The sequence below is a fragment of the Parus major genome, chromosome 7 (assembly GCF_001522545.3).
Source record: "Parus major isolate Abel chromosome 7, Parus_major1.1, whole genome shotgun sequence".
NCBI lineage: Eukaryota > Metazoa > Chordata > Aves > Passeriformes > Paridae > Parus > Parus major.
This window is the reverse complement of record NC_031776.1, coordinates 19,687,162-19,709,545: the sequence shown is the minus strand read 5'-3', so window position 1 is coordinate 19,709,545 and position 22,384 is coordinate 19,687,162. Positions and strand designations below refer to the sequence as shown.

The 22,384-nt window shown below is 34.8% G+C and overlaps 1 protein-coding gene across 4 annotated transcripts; it reads right to left on the bottom strand.

The window, feature by feature from the left end:
* Positions 1–452: 452 nt before the first annotated feature.
* On the bottom strand, positions 453–22,378 carry SLC38A11 (solute carrier family 38 member 11). Of its 4 annotated transcripts, XM_015635507.1 has the most exons (12): positions 22,340–22,378; positions 19,987–20,104; positions 19,503–19,577; positions 18,795–18,929; positions 17,092–17,157; positions 15,373–15,479; positions 15,132–15,211; positions 7,485–7,555; positions 6,528–6,689; positions 4,723–4,835; positions 3,946–4,077; positions 453–2,037 (listed from the first exon to the last, which is right to left on the bottom strand). In XM_015635507.1, exons 1-12 carry the CDS (start codon positions 22,367–22,369, stop codon positions 1,792–1,794), a joined length of 1,335 nt encoding a protein of 444 aa, XP_015490993.1. In that variant the 5' UTR covers positions 22,370–22,378; the 3' UTR covers positions 453–1,791. The 4 variants fall into 4 exon arrangements, with proteins under 4 accessions (XP_015490993.1, XP_018863123.1, XP_015490994.1 ...); XM_019007578.2 differs by lacking the exon at positions 22,340–22,378 and having other exon boundaries at positions 19,987–22,274; XM_015635508.3 differs by lacking the exons at positions 18,795–18,929; positions 22,340–22,378 and having other exon boundaries at positions 19,987–22,274.
* Positions 22,379–22,384: the final 6 nt, after the last annotated feature.

Here is a 22,384-nt window from a genome sequence, read left to right as displayed (position 1 = left end):
ACCATTACTATTTCAGACTTTATACTTCAAGAATTAAAAAAAATGGTGAAAAACATTCTTTACATTTTAATTTACAAAGTAGAAAAGCACAGAAAGTTAAAAAAAATAAGAAAAAAAAGAACAACAAAGCTCACGAAAGAATTATGATTGATCAAAAAGATCTCATTATCTGTCACAAGGAAATATTATTTGGGTTTAACTCATCTGGCATAGAAGAAAGTGAATCTATTCAGTAACAATTCACCCACAGCCAAGAAAAAATCGGCTATTACTGAATCTAAATTGCAGAGAAATATTCTCTGTGAACAGTATCAGGTACCTGAAAAACAAATAAATTATCACCCTCAAAGTTGACACTGTTGAGAAATGAAAGCAGAATAATACACTCCTCTCTAATAGCTTTACAACTTAAAAAAAAAAAAAACAACCAAAGAAACCACCAAAAACCCCAGTAATATTTAAAGCATTTATTTTGGAAGCACTACTTTTAAGAAGGGTGTTATTCTTACAAGTATTATCACTATCTAGTAACCCTTGCTTACAGATCTGTTTAGCCAGAAGTCTTGAATGCATCATGCAAGATGAAGACAAAACCCATCCCCATTAAGCAGCATAAAAATGAAGCAGCATCATGCATCTAGCTGGAATGGGAAACCACAAGGATCACAATAATGCCAAAATTAACTCAAGTACACATTTTGATTTGGTAACAAAACATTTTCAGAATGACAGCACTGATATGACTAAGGATACTCATATTACTCAACCTCAAATTAGTCCTATTCTATAGGCACGTGAGTCTGTTTTTATATATACACTTATGTATATATGTATATTTATACACATACATACATATACATGAATCCTTGATGTTAAATGAATTTTGGAAAACATAACAAATCACCAGAATTTGACAAACCATTACAAAATCATTAGTCATATCCTGAAAAGAAACCAAGGACTAGAAGGATAATCAGGTTTAGAATGTTAGTTTCAATTCAGTTTCAGAAATAATGAATAGCATTATAAATGTAAGAATTGAACTGTAATGTAATTTCCTGCTTTGTCAATCTTGAAATTTTTACAAAGACTGCCTAGTTGAATCTTTTTAAATCCACTCTGGTTGATTTATTTGTGCAGTATCTTTTAATTGCAAGATTACATATTGTAACACTTACAATTAAATTGTATCAGTTACAATTCAGTCAGAATACAAAATTTCCTTTGACTCAAGATCCTGAAAAAGGGAAGCTTTCGGCACTGAAGGACAGTTACTGTAAAATCAAAGACAGAATTAAAAAGGGTCTTTCGATTTAATAGCAGAATTGTGATACAGATTCAGACATACTTTTTTTCAGGGCTTAAAAAAGCTCCCTGCTATAATGTGCTAATAAATATACATGAAGGATTATAAAATTAATAAAAACTAAGTTAAATCAATGAAACATGGAAAAGCTTTATATTACAAAACATTTAATTTATAGCTTTTAAACAGCATTGAAGACTAAGTTTAAAAAATGCAATCTTTTTGGTAGGCTTGCAAGTTATTCAAATAATGTGTACTGAAAGGCACCTTTGAGATTTTGTGTTTCAACAGTTAAAACTGAACTCTTACCTGAAAAATGATGGCAGCATAAAATCAAGTTTGTAAATACAATTATAAACTTTAAAATTCTTAGTGCATCTTAAAACATGGAAAGTCTTTGTTCCACTCTCCTTTAAACTGACATGTATGGCTCATTGTGAGATGTGCCAGAACTAGTCTGGAGGTTGGTGTGCTGCCTATGTCTGCTATGGTGGAAGTGTGCTGTTGTGTAAAGAAACATTACTAGGGGAGCAGTAGAACATTTCTTTTCCATGGCTACATTCCTGGGGATGCAAGACAGTCATGACAAACCCAACTGCCATCACCAGCACACCAAGAACAAGAATCAGGCAGGATATGAGGTTATCTGAATGGTTCCACCGCTCCTTGGACAGCTTTAGATAACACGCTGATGGGATGATAAAAACAAGTGGGGTAGCACTCAGAACTCCCTGTGTGTGGGAAAGAGCAATAGAAAAAAAACTCATAAGCATGTTTATTTACATGTGAAGAACAGAAACCTGAACTTTTTAAACAGTTGTGATTAGACTGATGCAACTGTGAAAACAGATGATAAAGGCCTTCTCACATGTTGCTGTATAGAAAGCCTTTTTTTCAAAGTCCCAAATAATATTCAAAAATATCTGTTAAACTATTTCAAATAATTCAGATTCATTGAAATGCTTTTGCTTTGCCAATACAGAATAACATTTTAACATTGCAAGAAGCATTAAATCTCATTACCCAAAGTTTCTCAGCTTAAGAGATATAGTCCAAACATAGTACTTCAGTACTTGAACTGAATTAAAATATTTAAGATAATTCCATGGAAGAGTTTAGATATAACACTGCCTTTAAAAGGAATAAAATCTTTTGAAAAGTGGACGCATCATGCAGTAGTTCAAAGAATTCTGATCAGTTTTGACATTTATAACCTGATTTAGGTTGACTTCCCTATGAAAGCAAAGCTCCTTTTGACAGAGTAGAACCTTTCCTCTCACTAAAAATTCAGCTGCTCTTTAAATGTTCTCTTAGAAATGAATAAACAAAAACACTTAAAAAAATTCTTTTTATAGTAAAGCCACTGCAGATTAGCATATGAGTTACATGTCAAAAGGGAGCAATATGTAGAAATTTTGAACATTCATTTTGTTTCATACTTAACAAACACTATGTTTCAATTTAATTATGGTGGTGAGATAGTAATCCAGCCTAACTAATAACTTTACATCATCATTTGTACAAAAGTCCCAATATTTGTATGGTAGAACCTGTTAACAGTGCTCAGTATAGACATCAGAAATAGGTATAAGCACAAAGTATCTTCTCCATGAAAATTAAGATTTAGGTCTGTGAAGTAACATGAACCAGCATCCCAGTAAAAAAACAGCAAAGCAAACTCTGTGGCTCTTCGACTCCTATATGACTCAATGGTTTCCCTGGGGAATTACCACCAGGCAACCACAACGGCTCGTGTTTTGTTCTAAAACCAGAAAGCAGGGAAAGAGTCAGTAGGGTCAGATGAACCATATCAAATGCCATCTGTGAAGAGCCAAAAGACAGCTCTTCTGCTGGACAGAAAGACAGCTGAAAAGACAGATCACCTTTCTTTCATATGTAAACACTCTGTCTATTCATTTTTCCCTAATGCTGATAACAAGACTGAACAATCTTTCTGAGCACAATTATTACATCCAATAAACACCCACAGCTGTATTGTTAAATTCTCTCTTGAAAGGAAAAAAACCCAGAATATAGGAGCTACCCATGCAAATGCCTGGCTACAACTTCTGTTTGTAACTGAATAAACCTATCAGCTTTACTGAATAATTGCTTAGGAAAAAAAAAACTTAATTGATGAAATTCTTGCTTTTTAGGGAATTGTGTATTTCCAGTAACCATCTCTGTAGTTTAGCAATAGCTGATTTTTTTCTTTCTACCTCCCTCTGTTTTTTGCCCCTTTGGCACAAATCAGTCACACCCCAATGTTTAATAATTTGCCAACTTCATCAGAAGCAGGGATGAGAGAGAGAAATGCTAAATTCAGTACCACTATACAGTTTGGATGAGTATTTTAGTGATTGCTGCTGCGGCTTAAACACATTTGCTAAGTCATAGCCACTTGTCATATCTACAAAACTAAACCCTCCACAAACATATGAATTTTACAACCACATGAATTTTACTTCTTGAAGTTGCTTTCACCTTTTGTTATCTGTTTTTGAAGCAAGAATTCCTTCTTATAACACTTCTACTGACTGTCAAATTACGTAAGATTTTCAGTAGAGCTGTGGATTTTACAAAGTTCTGAGTTATTAATAAGTGATTTATTAAATAAAAGAGTACACAGGTTCACTTACATTCAGCTCTAAAACTATTCCAAGGCAATCATACGCTAGCGATACACCAGTCGCCACAGCAACAATAACTACTGTCACAACAACATGGAAAACTGTTGAGAGGTTCCCATGGAAAAACACATTGGCAATCACCTGAAACAGAACCAAAATTTTAAACATTGATTTTTCTCCTAATGTTATCCAACAGCTTACTCCAAACCTTCTAACCTTAGGAAACTAAAGGAATGGGTGAGAATACACTGGCTGAATTTTACTTACATCACTTCAAGAAAACATCTTCATTTGCTTCCAAAAACAACTCATAACTATCATTACTAAAATTGCAGAACGCTTGCCAATTTGACCTACTTATATCAGTAGGATTTTAGGATTTACTCTTTTCTCATTTGCCCATTACAAAATAAATCCACTTACAATTATTTATTGAATCGATGGATTTCCTATATGGAGATACTTCTAAAAAGCAAAACTATTAAGAATGAAAAGTACACATTTTTGGCTATTCTTAAAACAGTAACAACAGTGTCATTTATGCCAAACTTGGAATTTTAAGCAGTCCTGATATTATTAAGTAATTATTAATATAATGTTGACTAATACTATAATAAATGTAAAACAACATTATATGGCCCCAAACTCATTGCATGTAGCAGGATAAAATATGCTGCTATTTATCACAGATCAACCATAGACTTCAGCTACAATATGTATTAATGATGTGACAATATTATTAATATATAACAACAGTGTTAAAAGGAAAATGTAATAAATTTTTACCTCTCTGGTCACAAAACATTCAAGGGGGAAGGTCAGAATTACAGTAACTCCATAGCAAAACCTTCCAAATGTAGCAAGGTTGTCATCTCTACAGTAGTTTTCAAATATATCTCCTGAGGTATAGCAAAACACCAATTAGCTTGAACTTCACAACCTTTACCTATATTTGCAACTTGAAGTGCAGGTTACTGGAGTTACTGAAGTAACTGAGATTTTCTGATGCCCTCTTCTATGTAAGTATGTAAGTAGAAACTAGTTATGGTCACAAGTTATGTCCAGGAGCAACTTTCACCTTATTCTGCTGCTGGTAGCAGTGTTTTTATCTCAACTAGCATTTATCTTCAAAAAATATTTTAAAATACACATATCAGAGTTTGTCATCTGTTATCTTTCCCGTAACATAAATTTTGTATGAAATGCCGGTGTTTGATTAAATAAATATGTGACAGATTCAGAAACAAAGCTTATGTGCAAAAGACAAATTTTCCCTGAAAACTCATAGAACAACAATTACATAAAAAAGGTGAAAGTTACCTGTGGAGAACTGCATTTCCCTGATAGTATCTAATCACAGCAAATAAGCTGAAGAATTTCAAGCATTCTGACCCCAAAAGCCCATTATAAACATAGGGATTATTACCTTGCAAATCTTCTTATATCTAAAAACAAAAGCACCACTTTAAACTCAAATCATCTTGGTGTTTGCCACAAAGAATCTGTAATAATGATCTCTGAGGCACAAGAGACAATGCAAGACTGACAAGATGATCTATCAGTTCTTCTTTATGTGATTATGATACTGTTGCATGATTTACTAATTTAGGGATCACAATGACACTGAAGAAGGCGTATTTTAAACAGCCAAAAGATTTTGACAGAAGGGGAGACAGAAGGTGAGATGGAACCTGCTAACACAAGAGGCATCAGCTGAGGAAGAAATGGAGGCAGAGCTTTCTGTACCTGAAAGTTCACAGCCAGCCTGAACTCGGTCTACCTACAGTTCATCTAGGACAGTGACTTACTCTGCTAGAGTAAGCACTGGAGGCAGGAAAAAAGGACAAATAAATCAGGAGTCCCCATCCTACAATTTCTCTGTTCTCAACTAAATGCTGCTGCTCATCAGATAAGGAAAAAGCTTGGAAGCCTCCTCCTACAATCCAGAATGTCACTATTAAGTAACAGAAAATACACTTGCTTATGAAATGTGTATTTTCCCAATAGAAAGTAATGCACTGAAACCAATTTATACCTTGTTCTTATGAATATATCTTTTTCACTTCAAGAAAACAATGTTAAATAGCATGATGCAACATTGCTTATATATAGTTACGTGTATTCATATACCCACAAAGGGGACAGTAGGATTAGTAACACCAGAACAGCTGTTGCAAAAATAGGAAATATCTCTACGATGCTGTATTACTACAGACAGGAAAAAAGTAAGAAAATATACACAGATATATACCAGATACCCTGTAGGAAATTTTTGTTCTTGCTGCTCGCTGCTGCTGGACTATGTAGATAAATCACAGCTGTGTAGTCCTCACAAGTGTCCTCTAAGTGTTTTAATGGTGGAAGTATTCAAAGGGGACTTCCACTGGTGAGGCTTATGCTTAAGAATCTAACAGCTATTAGCATGTAGGTGACATTTTGGATCCTATTTTAGTTGTTAGGTAACTATGAGGAATGTCCTATTTCTGCCCAAATCTACTATGATTTTTGCATTTTTATAGTCACCGAGATGTGACAAGGCAGAAACACAAGGATTATAGCAAGCACCAAAATTGAGGGATCAAGCAGTTTACCTTCTGTGTATCCTGTAAAAGTCATATATCCACAGGCAGCGAACGCTACGCTGATGACAAGAGCAAAGGCCACAGACATATGTGTGACTTGAGACCAATTCTTTAATGTGGGTTCTTCCAGAGACCCATATATTAAAAAGCTGTTATGATGGCAGATGAACGCTGAAACACACATGACAGTTAAAGCCAATGTACAAATTCATGCATAAATGCATAGAGACACAGCACAGTTTGAATCCACTCATTATTAAATACAAACATTAATCTTGCAATGAATGCAAAGATAAATGGCTTGAACCTTTGCTTGCTTAGTTGATTTGATGAAGGTTTATATTCATCCTGAGATGATTCTGATTACATTACTTAAATGCTATGCCATTTCACACCCTCCACATCTCCATTCCACAGCTATTTCTTCTTCCTGCTCTTCTTAAGAACCCAATGTAGATTTGAGAAGCTTTTAAAAAAATCTACAGAGCCATTTGCTAGTTTCAGACTTCATATGGCATCCATTGAAGGCAGCAGCAATCATTGGGAGGACTCAGATTATCACAATGTGTACAAGAAATAATATACCAGATCCTGCAGGCAGAAACAGATTTCAGAATGAGGACTTTTCTGTTAGAGGTTACCCAAGGGAATGCAGAATGATCCCAGCTCCCTCAGTTTATCAGTTGGATGATAAACTATCATGCAGGGGCTTTAGGATGACCTGCACAGGTGAGCTGGACTCACGTGCACACTGTCTCTGATACAGTGGCATGCCTCTAGGGCCAAATGGACAATGGATGAGGTTAATGTCTTACACAATAACAGTGACATTCATACGGATCATTCAGTCAATTTCTTTTTCTTTTTTCTACACCAGCTTAACATGAAGATTAAAAAAAAATCTTTGTTCAAAATATTAATATTGAAAAAAAAAAAAGAAAACCAACAAAAGCAAAAAACACTTACCAAATGACATCACCCCAATGGCTTGTACTGCATTGGATTTTGCAAATATCCATGCATTTTCTGATTTGGGTCTAAAACAGACATTTAAATAGATTACCCTCTTTTCAATTATCAATTATTAAAAATGACTCAGGTAATATGCTGTAATACAGAAGTGCTGCTAGACAGATCTCCAGAACTCTCTGAAATAGCCCCAGTGTTTATCAACAAGCTGCAACCAGGCAGATACCTTTCTCATCTCCCTTTCTTTGATTCAAAACAAACATGATAACCAGTGTTTACAATCAAAAATGTCAGCCTTTGAACATAAAATGAAACAAAAATTTCAGTTTTGTAAATAAACTCTTCAAGTCAGCATATACCAAGAGACAGCAACACAGAAGGTAAAAGATGTTACTGATTCTAAGGTTATCTCAACTAAAAATGCCCTCTGACTATTTAGAGGCAATTTCTACCTTTGAATTGAGATATGTAATCAATGCAGTCTAGAGACACCGTTTTACTAGGCTACAAATTAAGTGAGGGAGTTTGCCTTTCTTTACAACTCATCCAACTGTTCCTCATGGTAAAGAGATTCTGTTACTTTTCCCAAAACATAAAAGAAATTGTAAGAGAGTACATGGAAACTTTTACAGTCAGGCAAGAATGTAATATTCCCCATACCTCCTCCTCTAAAATACGCTCACAGATTTGAACCTTTGATAATTGCAATGCTTATGGGAGGACCATCAGCAAACTTTGTTAAAAACCATTTACTCCATGAACTTCATCTTGGAATAAGGAGCCAAAATGAAAAAATAGGGAAGAACACCAAACAGCCTGTTCCAGAAATACAATTTGCTAAAAACATCAAATGGAATTCACAAGCTAGTTAAATACTGAATTTGTAATATTAAAGCAAAGACAATGAAAAACAATGCAGAGAAGCTTGCTCTTAAAAAGTTTGCTACTGCTAACCTTGATTGCTCTGTTTTTATTTAGAGGGAAAGCTGCTGTCACCTGAGGCTTTAAGATGCTCTTTTCCTGCTGCCCTAGGAAGCAGCATGGCACTCAGGCCAGTTCTGTGAAGGTAACAATAGCAGCTTTATCTCTCCCTCTCTTTGGTGATCTCTCCCTCTTGCTGGTTTTGACAGCTGTAGTGGCATATGCTATGCCAAGTTTCATTGCTTTCAAATGTTTAAATTACACTTCCAGCCCCTAAAAATAAACAGATTAAAATAAAAGTAATAATAACAAAGTAAAAAAAGTTGCAGTTTCCTCTTTCAGAACTCATATCTTACTATTTCTTGAGTTCAAATAGTCAATCCTTCCTTTTCCATATTAATAAGACCGAGATTTAAAGTACCTAATGGACATTCAGTTCAGACTTTTCAGCTCTTAAACTGTAGTTGTAAAGCTTAACTTTGAAGTTAACAGAAACTGAATATAAAATCAAGTTCCCTTTTTTTGTCCTCAGGTACAGTATATTGTCTTGAACTGCTATAACATACTGCTTTGAGCCTTAAACAGCTGAATATGGCCCTCCTAAAATACCCTCAGACTCAGCACATAGATGTAAAGTACTATGGATGAAATGGAGCTATCTGGTACTCATCTTGAGAAACAGGAGTTCTGACCCTCTACAGCTACTGTTGTTCCTTGTATGCTCCCCTAATATTATAGTGCCACTGATTTCAAATCACTACACCTAGTGATGCATCTGAAAAATTAATATTAATAATTTTGAATGTAAAATTTTTCAGGAAAACATTCAAACGTTCATATCTGATTGGGAAAATTGCAATAATATTTCAAAATAAAAAGAGTATAAAGGAAGCTAACATTCTACTTTTTCCATTCTGTAACCACTAGAGGTCAGCTTTGATAATAAACATACAAAATGAAAATTTGTTTTATATTTTTCTTTGACAGCAGAATTTACCAGTTTTCTTTGACTCTTTCCTAGTAATATTTAAGTTAGATTATCTAATACTTTATAAGACAAAATATTTTAAATGCACAAGAAAAAAAAGAAAGCTTTCACCTGAAACACATTTAATTTCTTTGAAAATGGTACATCCTGAGCAATGCTATATTATGAGCACCTACAAATACAGATTTAAAAAGGGAATTCAGCAAGCACAGGAATTTCACTTGATACATTTTTTAGTAAAGTGGCCAATTAATTAAAAAAAACAAATCACAGGAGCTGGTTTTCACCTTGCATAGTGTTAGCTTATGCACTAGAAATATGCAAAAGACCAAGATACTGCTCTGCTCTACCAATGAATGACAAATCAGATTAGGAGTATTATTTGGGGGAAAAAATCCAAAAGAACAAAATCCTGCTATTTTAGCAGCCTAAGAAGATAAAATCCTTCCATTCTAGCTGCAAAATAGAGGAAGAATTTCAGATCCCTGATTTGAACACTATCAACAGCTTATTATGTCCTACATGTATGCTGGTACAGATGTGCTATTTTCTTCAGTAACTCATAATGCTGCATGTGCTTTGAAAAACATTTTCATATTGTGGGAATAGAGGGATCTCAAGCACACAGCTAGAAATTTCATTTCTGTGTGTATGGAACTGAGAGTCAACAGTTCTAGAGCTGTGATCACATCAATCAGAAATTGCCCCCAAGTTCAGTCTGCAGTATACAGAGACTTATGAAAAGCTCCTGGGAAAGGGTGCAGGTGACATGAAAGCGTCTATATAAAATAAGACTACATAAAAAGACTTCTCAGAAAGAGAAAACTGTCAGAAAACAGTACTTGTGAGTTATGGAAGAGCCATATAATGAACAAGTACATAAAATCACTCACAAGTCAAAAGGCAGTTAATGGAAACATCATCTGTCAAAGTAAACATACACACATCGACACAAATATATGCATCTCTGTAGGCAGATGCATACAAACACTGAAGGAATATCACAAAAATGCAGGATAACTTGTTGTGGTTTTTCAATCCTGCTGCTACAATTTAAGATGATTTTTTTTTTTTTTTTGACCTTTGTTCTGACCTACATTCTTGTTAGGAGTTATTACAGGAAGATTTTAACTGCTGCTTATACAAGAATAGCATTAGCTGTGAAAATCCATGAATGACAAAACCAGTTAGGTCTCCACTTCTCGCTCATGTATAAAAGCATAGGCTATGCCTGCATGAACAGAAAGTTTTTTCATATTGAAGAAATATTAGTTAGATGAAACAATGAAAGGTAAGAGAAGAAATACATTTTTGAACTAAATGCTGACAGCTGTACTGTCTATCACATACAGTAGAAGCTGAAACACAAAGTAAAACTGAGATGTGATTTACCTGTTGTTCTTGGAACAAAAGTAGTAAAAGACTGAGCAAAAAGACAGTCTAAGGGAGTTCCCATACAGGAAGAAGTTTTAGCTGAAACTAAGACAAAAGCAAGACAGACCAAAGGTAGTGAGGCTTAAAAATGAAGACCCAGAGGGTAAGAAAATAAGATTACTCAGTCTTCAGTATATGTAAGTGAAAATGTACCATAATAAACAAATTAATGAGTTGTAAAAAGCTAATTTACATAAGAAAGGGAAATTGAGAAGAACAGATGAACCAGGCAAAGGATAAGACATCTTAACAGAGTAAGCACACAGATCGTGAGTAAGAGTTGGAAAAATCTGGCAGTCTAAGATGGCCTTTTACTTCTTGTAAAATACTTTCAGCATAATAGTCCCCATCTTAGGATCAATGAAGATACAAAAGGCTTTTCAGTCATTTCTATATAAATGCTGCAGCAGAAGAGTGCGTGAGAAACAAAACATCTTTAATGAAGGCAAGAGAAATAAATATCCCTGATCTCAACCAGCTTGTGGCTATGAAACACTGACTTGAAAAAAATAAAGGTCATTTCTAGAGAAGAACAAAGTAATATGTTTGACCGGGGAGCTACGTGTTGGAATGAGCAAAAGACTACCATTGTTTTGGGTTGAAGATGAGTGTCCAGCTGCCAAGTTTAGGTGTAAACCAGCAGTTAACAATATAATCCAGAATCATCTCACAGATTCATTCAGGTTTAATTCAATGATTTAAACATTTAGAAAATCAGTTATAACATTTCAATTTAATTCTATTCTAATGTAAAATAACTTTCTAGGTATTTTTGACTTTTAAAAAAGTCAAACTTTCAAAAGTTGAAAAATACTGAAAAGTTCATAGATGCTGAATATAACTTTAATAAATACTATGAAAAGAAAATGAGTACAGCTCACGTTAGCCTTGGATTTTATATTAATCAAAGTCATCTTGTGAAAGAACAGAGACAAGGCAAAGCTATTATGTCAGCCCAACTTAGACACAGCTACTTCTACTCTTCTTTCTTCCTTAATGAATTACTTAACAGTTCTGTAAATATAAAGTAGCTTAGTTGGGTTTTTTAATTTCATCACACAAAGTTTACCTTTTCTTACTACTGGATTTTTTTAAAAGAAGGAAAGAATCAACTTTTTACTTTCAAGGTTTTTCCTGAGCCCTTGGTGTTTTATCCCTGTGATCAGCTGCCAGTTGAGTAATTCTCACATCCTCTTTATGTGTAGCAGATGCTCTTGAAGTTTTTCATAGACATTTATGTATTATGGAGACACTGACATCATAACATTCTTGCTAAAGAACATCAAATTAAATTAAAATTCTCTCTCTTTATAAGCTACATAAAATATTTTTACAACAAGGAATGTTAGTTTCAGGTTCAAAGCATGAAGTTATTCCATGCAGTATTAGCATGCTGGGCTTTACAGTTTGAGTTAATTCTTACCTATTTTTTTACAATCACAGTAAGTAAATACCCAGCCATAAGCAGATGGGAATAAAGATCAGGTCAGAATGTATTTTTATCCAACATCTTAAAATACTGGGAACGAACTCTTAATAAGCCAGAACACTGGATTCTATATGCAGGTTTATTATGTAATTCAGTTATCAACAATCATATGGATGATAGTTATCAAAACCAAAACTGAAAAAAAGAAGTACCTCAGTTTTATATTTGTCATAAGAGGAAAGAAATCAAACCAAGTAATCTGGCATCTTACTTTTTTCTCATGAGTATGTGACAATAACATTCCTAAAATGTCCTTGGACAACCTGCCCCAAACTCACAGCAAATAAAGAGGAAAACAAACAAAAAAAGAAGCAACATTCAAAACCTTGCAATTCCTGTCTAAAATAGTAGTATTATTTTTGTTTCTCTGATGGTCTATAACATTGCAGAAAGTTTCAGATTATTGCAATAGCAATGAATCCTTTATTGCTTTGTTGTCCAAATAAGATTTAATTTTCATCTAGAAAATAGATTGCATTTAAGCAAAAAAAGAAAATCCACCAGCAAACAATTCTGCAGAGGACCTCATGCTTGGTAGTTCTACTAGAATGCTACTAGACTAAACTCAAGGCACATTCATTATATCATGCTATTTTCCAAAGAGGCTAACATTAAACTGAGTTACATAAACAGAGGCATGGGATCCCCAGGGGATACAGTTGAAACGGACCTTACAACACCTATTTGCATTTGCATTTAAGATACATCAATCTTTCTTCTCTGCTCCTCGGAGTGAATATCCCAGGCAGGTAGAACACAATGATTCCACTTTAATTTGCAGAAAACTTAAGGCAGCCATTGCGGATGATTAGAAGCAGAGGAAATGACAAACAGAGAAACTCCAAAGGTTTTGTCCATAGAAGGGATCCCCAAAGAGGGACAAATTACAGTTTTTTTACAAGTGTTTTTCAAGCACTTGAAAAAGCATAGTTTGCCGTCAATATCCACCTTGTTTAGGCCAAGAAGCAGCCAATATGAAAAGGAGTCATACACATTTAGGAAGAATTCATGAGAAAAGGCTAGTTAAGGGTTGGAATGGGAAACCATGGAATTGTCTAGTTTGTTCTTGGAAATCACCTGTCATCAATGGCAGGCACATAATCAGTTCTGTCACATAAAAATTGGTGGGACTAAGTACTTTTCTCCCCATCAAACCTTTATCCAGGATTGTACAGATTCTTTTTCTATATGACAGATACTATGCCTGTGCTTTTATAATAATGATTTTTAAAATCTCTTTGGGAATTCTGATTTCTATTGTATTTTAATAAGAATTCACAGTAAATGTGTTAACTCATTTCATTTGCAATATGATGAGACCCATATTAAAATGTAACATTATTCTTTATTTTCATTGCAAAAAAAAAGTCATACCATTATACAACTAACAAAATAGAAGAGAGTTTTAGCAATTGAAGTGTATGTCTAACTGTAAAATGAAAATAGCAAAGATAGTAAAAATAGACATTAACAAAATGTTGGTGAGGAAAAAATATTACCAACTGTTTATCAACTTGCTAGATGCATTTTTGAAAACAAGAAGTGTAAAGGCAGAAATGGAACTCTCTAAAGAATTAAGAAGTAAAACTTCAAGAATCACTCAAAACTGAACAGCATGTACTGTAAGAAAAAAATAAAGCCATGCATTCCATATTTTTCAGTGCATCACAACTGTGGAGAAGAAATGTTACCATAGTAACAAGGTTATCAGTAACTATTATATATAGCTTCTTCCTTTTTTAACAAGGAGTTTTGAGATTAACCTTTTAAATACCCCTTTGACACACAGTGAGAAAAACATGCTGCTCCAGAAATATGGTGGGAAGTTCCACACCGTTCTGAGGGAGATATTTTGTGGATGATAGACAACATCAACTGGTACAACTTAAGAAACTGCTATTCTAGGCATCTTCCTACCATTAAACCTGAAAACCCTGCAATTAACCCATATATCACAGCAGCAATACAAATGAACTATTGGGCCTAACATTGATGAAACAAAATCCTGGTGGAAGAATCTACTTAGGGAAACAAAAGAAGTACCATATAAACCTGTTCCAATAAATAAAAAAGAACATTCAGAAATATAATTTGTCATTCTTATTAATATATCTATACATTTAAAGGATGAGAAAAAAGATGGCCCTTCTAAGCCTTTAAGAAATAATGATAGATTCATAACACTTTCTTGCAATATAATCATAAAAATATTGTCGCAACACATATGTATGTGTATTAAATTGTCTAGAACACTCCAATGTCCAATGTTAAATACTACTCTCAGAGTACGACTTTTTCATATTATACAGTTGTTTTCTTAAAAATACAAAATGAAAAAATAAAGGTTTTATTATTGTATTACTTTTTAAAATTCTCAGTCTTTGTGTATGATTTTTATTATGAAATTATTATATTTTATTTTATCAGAAATACAAATATTCCTAGGATAGTAGCTATTTTAAGATTGTAAATATAGGCAGGCTGACAATAATGGAAAAAATAAATATCTCAAATGACTGACAATCTCACATGCTGATTCAGGACCCCCTACTATTAGTCATCCATAATTTCCCATTTATCTCTAAGGGTTTTGAGACTTTGTCTAAATTTGCTTATACCCAATAGAAGAAAAAATTAAAAAGGATGACAGATTTTTAGCTGTTCATTTTTCATTACTGTTGATAAAGATTTTTCAATTATCTGTCTGTTCCAAAACAGGCATGCTCCACAGCTATGCAAGTAAATGCAATAGTGAAATAACAGATTATATATGAATAGAAGTTCATGTTGTGGCAACTGTAAGAATACTCACATTTGGGGACTGAAGGTTACTGTTCTCACCATCACAATAATCAGGATGACAATGGTTAGAATCAGAGAAAGAAGAGATATCTGTAAAGGTGAAAACATTAATTCAGTCAGTAAGCTGCTGAAAGGTTGTCCTTTGGGCAGTATAATGCATTTGTTAATTATTTACACAAAGTTATGACTGACACTTATTTTCAATGGCATACAGAACAATAAACCAAAAATCAACTGCTGTTATGATTTACCTTTCCCAATTTTGCTATGTCTCGAAATAAAGATATAGGTAAGGTAAAGATGATGGTGGTAAGAAGAATTATGAGGTGACGGTCGGTAAGCACGTTATCCAGCCCAACTAAAGCAAAAAAGAAAATAATTTATTTCTTTAAGAGACTAACTTGAGGAAAAGATTAGCTACATTTGAAAGGTTAGAAGTAACAAACTGTTGGTGATCAAGCTTTTATTCCCTTTACTCAGGCTAAGTAACACTGAAAACTAGGCATTAACTAACACTGAGAAAGCCATGCACAGCATGGGCGTAAACACAAGAATTCTGCAAATTCAAACCAAATGCATAACATATGGGATATATTAAATCAAAATTGCAAGGTCTGGATTCCTACATACAGATTGGTTTTAACATGTTTCATCCTGTCTGGGTCAATGCTGGGAGACTGCAAGTAAAAAATTCTACTACTTCTTTCTGCCATTCAGTCTTGACAATTTTTTTATACTCTGGGTTGACATCAATTACTGTGCTGTTTAGGATAGCATTGTTCTATAAGAAGTGGCCTAAAATAAGGTCATTTTGAGATTTCTTTTGAGTACCTCCTTTCTTGTCATCAGCTGGCTTCCACTTGCAAAGTAGATTACAATGTGAAGGCAACAGTGCTGTTATAATATTTATTCCATGCAATCAGTGGGATTTGTTAGCATAACTGGTGGGTTTTTTCAAGCCAATGACAACTTAAAATAAAACATCTCCAAATTTCAGCAAGGCCACCATAAATAATTGGCTTGAATGAATACTTGATGAATAATTATGGCTGGAAACTGACTGGCAGTTGATATGGAAAACTCAGTGTTCTGTTCCCTCTTCTCTTTGGGAAATTATAATGCTTTTCCACCTCTTTCCAGGCAGGTATTATACTGGATAGGTAATAAGATTTTCCATGCTGGTGATTCGCCCTAGAAGTCTTATTATGTATAAATTATTAGATATTCACTGTCACTATCAATTTGATCAGGTATTCACAGAACAACAGACTGTGACAATTAAAACTACCACCACACCTTTCAGGTTTCACATGCTGAAAATCACAGTTCTGTGGAAATGAAACAGTTCATACAGATACAAATTTCCACTGCATTACAGACATGTTTTCTCTCAGTCTAATTTCCAGTGAAGAATGTTTTATCTTAGCTGCTTTTGTGCTAAAGTAGATATCAAACACATACAGAAATTGCTCCACTGATGCTGCTGTGGAAACTTAGAGCACAGGAAGGGAAAGAATGGGGCATGAGTTAAAAAGCATTACATTCATTATATTATTTGCAATTTATCCAGAATTATTCACTAGATGAAGTACAGTTTCGCTATGTAAATTATTATTATTATAGGAACTGTCTAAAAAAATGACAAAATCCAATAATCTTGTAAATACACAACTGTGGAAAACTCACTTCTATGTGCTTAGTATTTCACTGAAGCATCTGGTCTCTTCACTGACACTGAGTCCACTGATAGCCAAGGGCTAGGATTCATAGTTTTTTGGGGGGAAAGGCTTATTAAAGGAAAAAAAACAAACTCAAAAACCCCACTCATAGACACATGCTTCAAGTTCTTGATTTGAACTAAATTTAAGAATAATTTAGAAGCTAAATTACAGGTAATTCCAAAAATATTTATGCTACGCTTCTATCCAATACATAATCCCCTGTTCTTAAAATTTTTTAATGCATCTTACCTCCAGGAATTCTTTGAAAAACTTTAGTTAAAGTGTCTCCTGTTATTATGTTGTAACTGATCATAGCTTAAAGAAAATAAGTTTTTTGTTAGTACAAGTCATATCCAAAATATTTGATTAACACTTAATATTTGATTAACACTGAATACACACACATTTTGTAGACTTCAGGATTATATGCCACTATCCCTCTAATATGAATTCTGGATAGCAGCAACAGGTTTTGTTTCAGGTTAAAAAAAAATAATTATTTAATGCTTCCTTTTTTTTTTTTCTTTTTTTTTAACAGGTACTACCTAAGCAAAAATGCAGCCTGATAAGCAAGGCCATATGAACTTATTTCAGAAGAGGATAAAAAAGGCTTTCTATAACTGTTTCAAATAGCAATTCTTTGTCAGTTTATTTTCAAATGCTTGTTTCTATTTAGTAAATCTCCTGTGGTAGTCTAATAATCAGTTCTGCAATGAAATGCAAAGGACTTTCTAGCTCATGCAAAAAGCTAGCAAGCTCTTTAAACCAGAAAAAAGAAGAAAACAGATTAAGATATCAGATATGGAACCCTATTCCCTCTCATTATTAAGTGCTTAACACTCATATTTCATTCTTATCTAACTCTACACTAAGAGTGTGTAAATTTGTGCATGTGTGTATACATAGACACAAGATATACACTCCACGGTCTTCACCATTTAGACAGCATACATTTAGGTATTGACCTTAACTATACACAAATACTCAGTGTTGTGAATTTTTAAGTGATTAAAAAGTCACTACTAATATAAATGAATTCAAACACATACAAGAGCATAACCATAGCTCTATGGTAAGAACTGAGACCTTTACAATTCTTTTTTGTGTTATCAATGGAGTAGTTGATTTACAAAGGAGTATATTAAATGCCTGCAGTAACAGTAACTTGACATCTTTAAAAGTCTCAGGTACCTGTAGCCAGACCCAAAATGGGAATTTTGATCTGTGACTCTGTGATCACCAAGTGTAGACTCTTGATATCTCAAGTCATCGTGTCTTGCAGCTCCATGTGTGAAAATATTAACATTATTTAAAATGTGATTTAATTATGCTGCTACAGCTGGGGACAGATTCAGAATATAACTTTAACCTCTGGGCTAATAAATTCCTGCCCAGATTATACCTTTTTGTTCATTTACTATTTCTTCTTCAAAGGGGTCTTAACTGCCTAATTTCCCAGCACCTCATTGGCTGAACTAATGCCTTTGAAGAGCAATGACAGCACATCATATTCTAGCTAGAGCTAAACAGTGGCTTTCCCAATTACCATAACACTGCATATCTGAAAGAAATATTAATTCAGTATACTCCTAAATTAGTATTTTCCTTTTGTTTAAGATACGTTAGCTTATGCTCTGCTATCTGACCCAGAACAGAATCTCCTTTGTTATTTTTCTAGCTACATTTGTAGTTAATTTTTATATGTGTGATCATGAATTTCTCTGCTATTACATTTTAGTTAATTTCTATTATTCTGATCCTTCAATTCATTGAATTACTCCTCAGTATTTGTCAGAACCCACAATATAAATTTAATTTTTTTTAAATAGCAAAGAAGCATATACAATACATTCTTCATATAATTCTTAATATTCAATTAGTGAAACAATTAAGTAATGTGAAGAAGCTTGTTACTTATAAAACTTAAACATTTATATTTTATGTGATCTTACCAATAAATGGATATAAAAATTGGAGAGTTGAAAGGATTAGATAACCTACAAGACCATATGTTTCTCTGACCAGCTCTTGATAGGTTTTGGTGTTGGACAGATTTCCTCCTTTGATCAGTAATATAATGGAGTAGTCTATTAAAATATAAAATTACTGTTAAAAGATAATATGAGCCAACTTGTGGTTGATTACTTTTCACCTTCTCTTATTCTAAAAAGAAAAAGTCTGTAAGAAGAAAAACAGTGGGACTAGGAAGAGCAGGGATGAGAAATCTCACAAAATCTTTCAACCAACCAAACCCAAGAGCTATATGCTCATATTGGAAGAAAAATACTTTAAATCATAGTATAATCAAAGGTTTTCATTCTGCGGTCTGTTTTTAAAACTCAAGATACAGTCAATTAACATAAAAACAGTGGACTCAAACAGGTTACTATGAGGGCACAAATATGAACATTCTTTCAAATGTTACCTCAACTAGGAAACTAAGGCTTTATGAAAATAAATGCAGTAAAAAGCAGCTTCATATGTTGAACAGTGTAATTCTTGACATTTACTAATCTGCTCAAGGGATTAGTGAGGTAAGGAAAAAATTAGTCATTTTTATTGTCATAGATATATTTGTTTAAGATATCATTAAGCTCAAGATCAGCTAAGATATTGAAGGGCTAATTTTATCTTTACAACAGAGACTGCCTTCAGAGTACCTGTGATATAGGCGACCAGAAACAAAAGCAGTACTCCTAGAGGAAAACCAGCTTCCTTCATCGAATATGGCAATCCTGTGAAGCAGAAAAGGAGAGATTCTAGAAGACACTTTCCAATATTTATTTGTGAGAATCAAAATAAAGAAAAATTTAGATTTTAAAGAATGCTACTGATCTCCCCATTTGGACCAGCATGCTTAATAACCTCAAAAGGATAATTTTCAGTGGACAAAGTGTTGCTTAAGTATGAAGTTCAGTAAGCATCTGCCCAACCTCTCTGATCATTATGGCCAAGAGACTCTAGGGTATTTTTCACTGAAGTGTGGTCTCACCTCTGCAATTTTGCAAAGTAAGCAAATAAACAGAGAGAAAAATCTTTAAAAACAGCAGCAGAAAGTAAGGAGTCAGTGTGATTCTCCAAGCTGGATACTCACACATGAAAAAACAAGGCTGAATACAGAATAGTGAAGAAAAGTAGATTTACCTATAACACCTGATCCTATGATTGAATTAATAATGTTAAACCCAGCTGATGCCAGATCACTGCTTCCTCCTTTATTCCTGGGCTTACTAAGGAGGGCTATTTGGTCATCTGTTTCTACCTGTTTCACAAAAACAAGGAAAACGTTATACATGAGAAAAATGGGTGATAACAAGGATTTTGCACACAGTCTATTAAAAATTTTTTAAAATGGTCATAGATTCAGATTTGTAGAGGTATTTTGATAAATAAGTCCATTTTTTTGAGAGATCAAAGGGGTATTAAGCAGCTAACTCCTGTATAAGTCTGACCCATAATCTTCTGTAATTCTCTGAAAAATAATAAGTGGAAGGACAGAGATACATATAAACTCAGAGGTAGGCTGCTAAATAAAGACATTGTTGGCCATGTTTCAAAGGCAGAAATATTAATAAAGTATTTTTGAAAATATTTTGGTTAATACAAATTGGTCAGTAAAAAACGTTCTGGAATCCAGGAAATTAAATTAATTTCCAGACTTCCTAGTAAAGCATGCCAACATCTTAACATACTCTAACCCAAGGTTTTATCCAGTATTTTAACTATTTCTGAGCCATTCAATGGTTTAGTTAATTATGCATAGTTAATGACACTATAAAATCTACTAGTCCCAGAAAGTTTCTGTGGGAAAGAACCAAAGTTCAAAGCAAAATATGTAGCCAGAAGCTTCAAAAATTAACATTTGCATCTTCGTAAAAAAACTTTTTAATAAACATGCAATAATCCTCTCCTTAGATTACCACTGTGCTGCCAGAGAACATTTTAGAATTATTCACTAGAAAGACCGTATTTTACCTGAAGTTGTGAAATTCAAGAGAGGAACAAGCATTTAATAAATAAAATGCTTGCCTCTGTTCTGTGTACTAAGTATGATTACTACTTCATGGATGCAGAAGCCTATTTAACATACATAGGAGGTAGTATAAACTCAGATTCTTGTTACTACTACTCCTGGAAAAAAATAAAGTTACTGAAAAATCTGTCATGATCTGAAGTCATCTGGGGGTAGACACATAAACTGACAAGCATAAGATTGCCTCCCTCTAGGAGGGTTACACATTGAAGTGGAACCTTTAATCCTTAAGCAGCACTAATATAAGAAAGGTAATACTGTCTCAGATCAAACGCCAGTATAACGTGGTATCCCATTTCTGAGTGAAGACCATGGAAGGTGCCTAGGAAAGAGCATAAGAACATAGGAAATAGCTAGTTAGCAAATAACTTCCCTGTCCCAGCTTTCCTCAGTTTATGAATTTTGGACTTCTCAAAGTGGTTGTGTTCTTGGTGCGTCATACCTCTTAACACACTGCTCCTTGATTTTTCCCCTTTTTTGAAACTGGGTATAACTCTTAGCACCTACCATATAGTGTGTCAGTGAATGCTACGTTTTAATTATGCATCCTAAAAAGAGACAGGTATTTTTATTTAATTTGCTCTAAATCTACCATTTAGTATTTTCTCTTGGTTTTTTGTGTCATCACAGGCAAACTAACCACTACTTCCTATTTTCTTTGTATCACATGGTTTCATAAGTAACATTTTCGCTCAGTCGTTTCTTATCTAGACTTGTGCTACATTTTTATTTCACTTCTGATTTCAGCAACAGAAACATCACTGTCATTCTCTCCTGAAATTTTAATGCTCTTTGCTAACAGTACAGTACAGGCAAAATTGCACTGAATAGAACAGTCCAGTTTCCCCTCCTCAGATGTTACAAGAAATTAACACAATGCGCACTGCTAAACCCTGCTCCCTTTGCCCAGTTGGAAGGGACATATTTAAATGGGCAAAAGGAAAGGGCACAATAACTTGTGACACGGGTGAAACGGCTCCTATGCTAAGAGCGTCTGCCTCTCGCAGGGTCCTCTGCCGGGGCCCCCTGCGAGCCATGGGCCGGCCAAGGCCACCCGCTATGGCAGCGACAGCAGCGGGCGCGGCAGGAGATGATGGGGCGCTCACGCTCTGCTCCACACGCGACACCCAATTTCGGCCGTGCCGAGCAGCCACATTTCCCCTGTTTCACAAAGGTGAGGCCCCCGAGACCGCATCTCTCCCCCTGCGTGGTACCTATCGCTCTTTCTTCCTCCTACTAATTGAGAGGCAACTGAACAGAGATGGAAAGGCCGTCGCTGCCGCCCGCTCGACGGGGGAGCGGGGACGTTCCAGCAGCCGGTCGCCCTGAGCCGCCGCAACCGGCCGCGGTCCCCCTCATACCCATCCCCGGGGGCCGCGGAGCGCAGAGACAAGTCCGGAGGGTCCGGCTCGCTGAGCCGCTCAGAGTCCCGCGCCTCGCCCGCCCCCAGTGTCCGCCCGGTACCTGGCGAGCGGCGGCCGGCAGTGGCTCCATGGCCGGTGGCGGCTC

Excerpts from the sequence above, each read along its gene's own strand:
- SLC38A11 (XM_019007578.2), bottom strand. The coding sequence starts at position 20,137 with ATGTATAACGTTTTCCTTGTTTTTGTGAAACAGGTAGAAACAGATGAC. Across the intron at positions 18,930-19,502 it reads TCTGGTCGCCTATATCACAG|ACTACTCCATTATATTACTG; the intron begins GTACTCTGAAGG and ends ATATTTTAATAG. Across the intron at positions 2,038-3,945 it reads GAATAGTTTTAGAGCTGAAT|GGAGTTCTGAGTGCTACCCC; the intron begins GTAAGTGAACCT and ends TCCCACACACAG.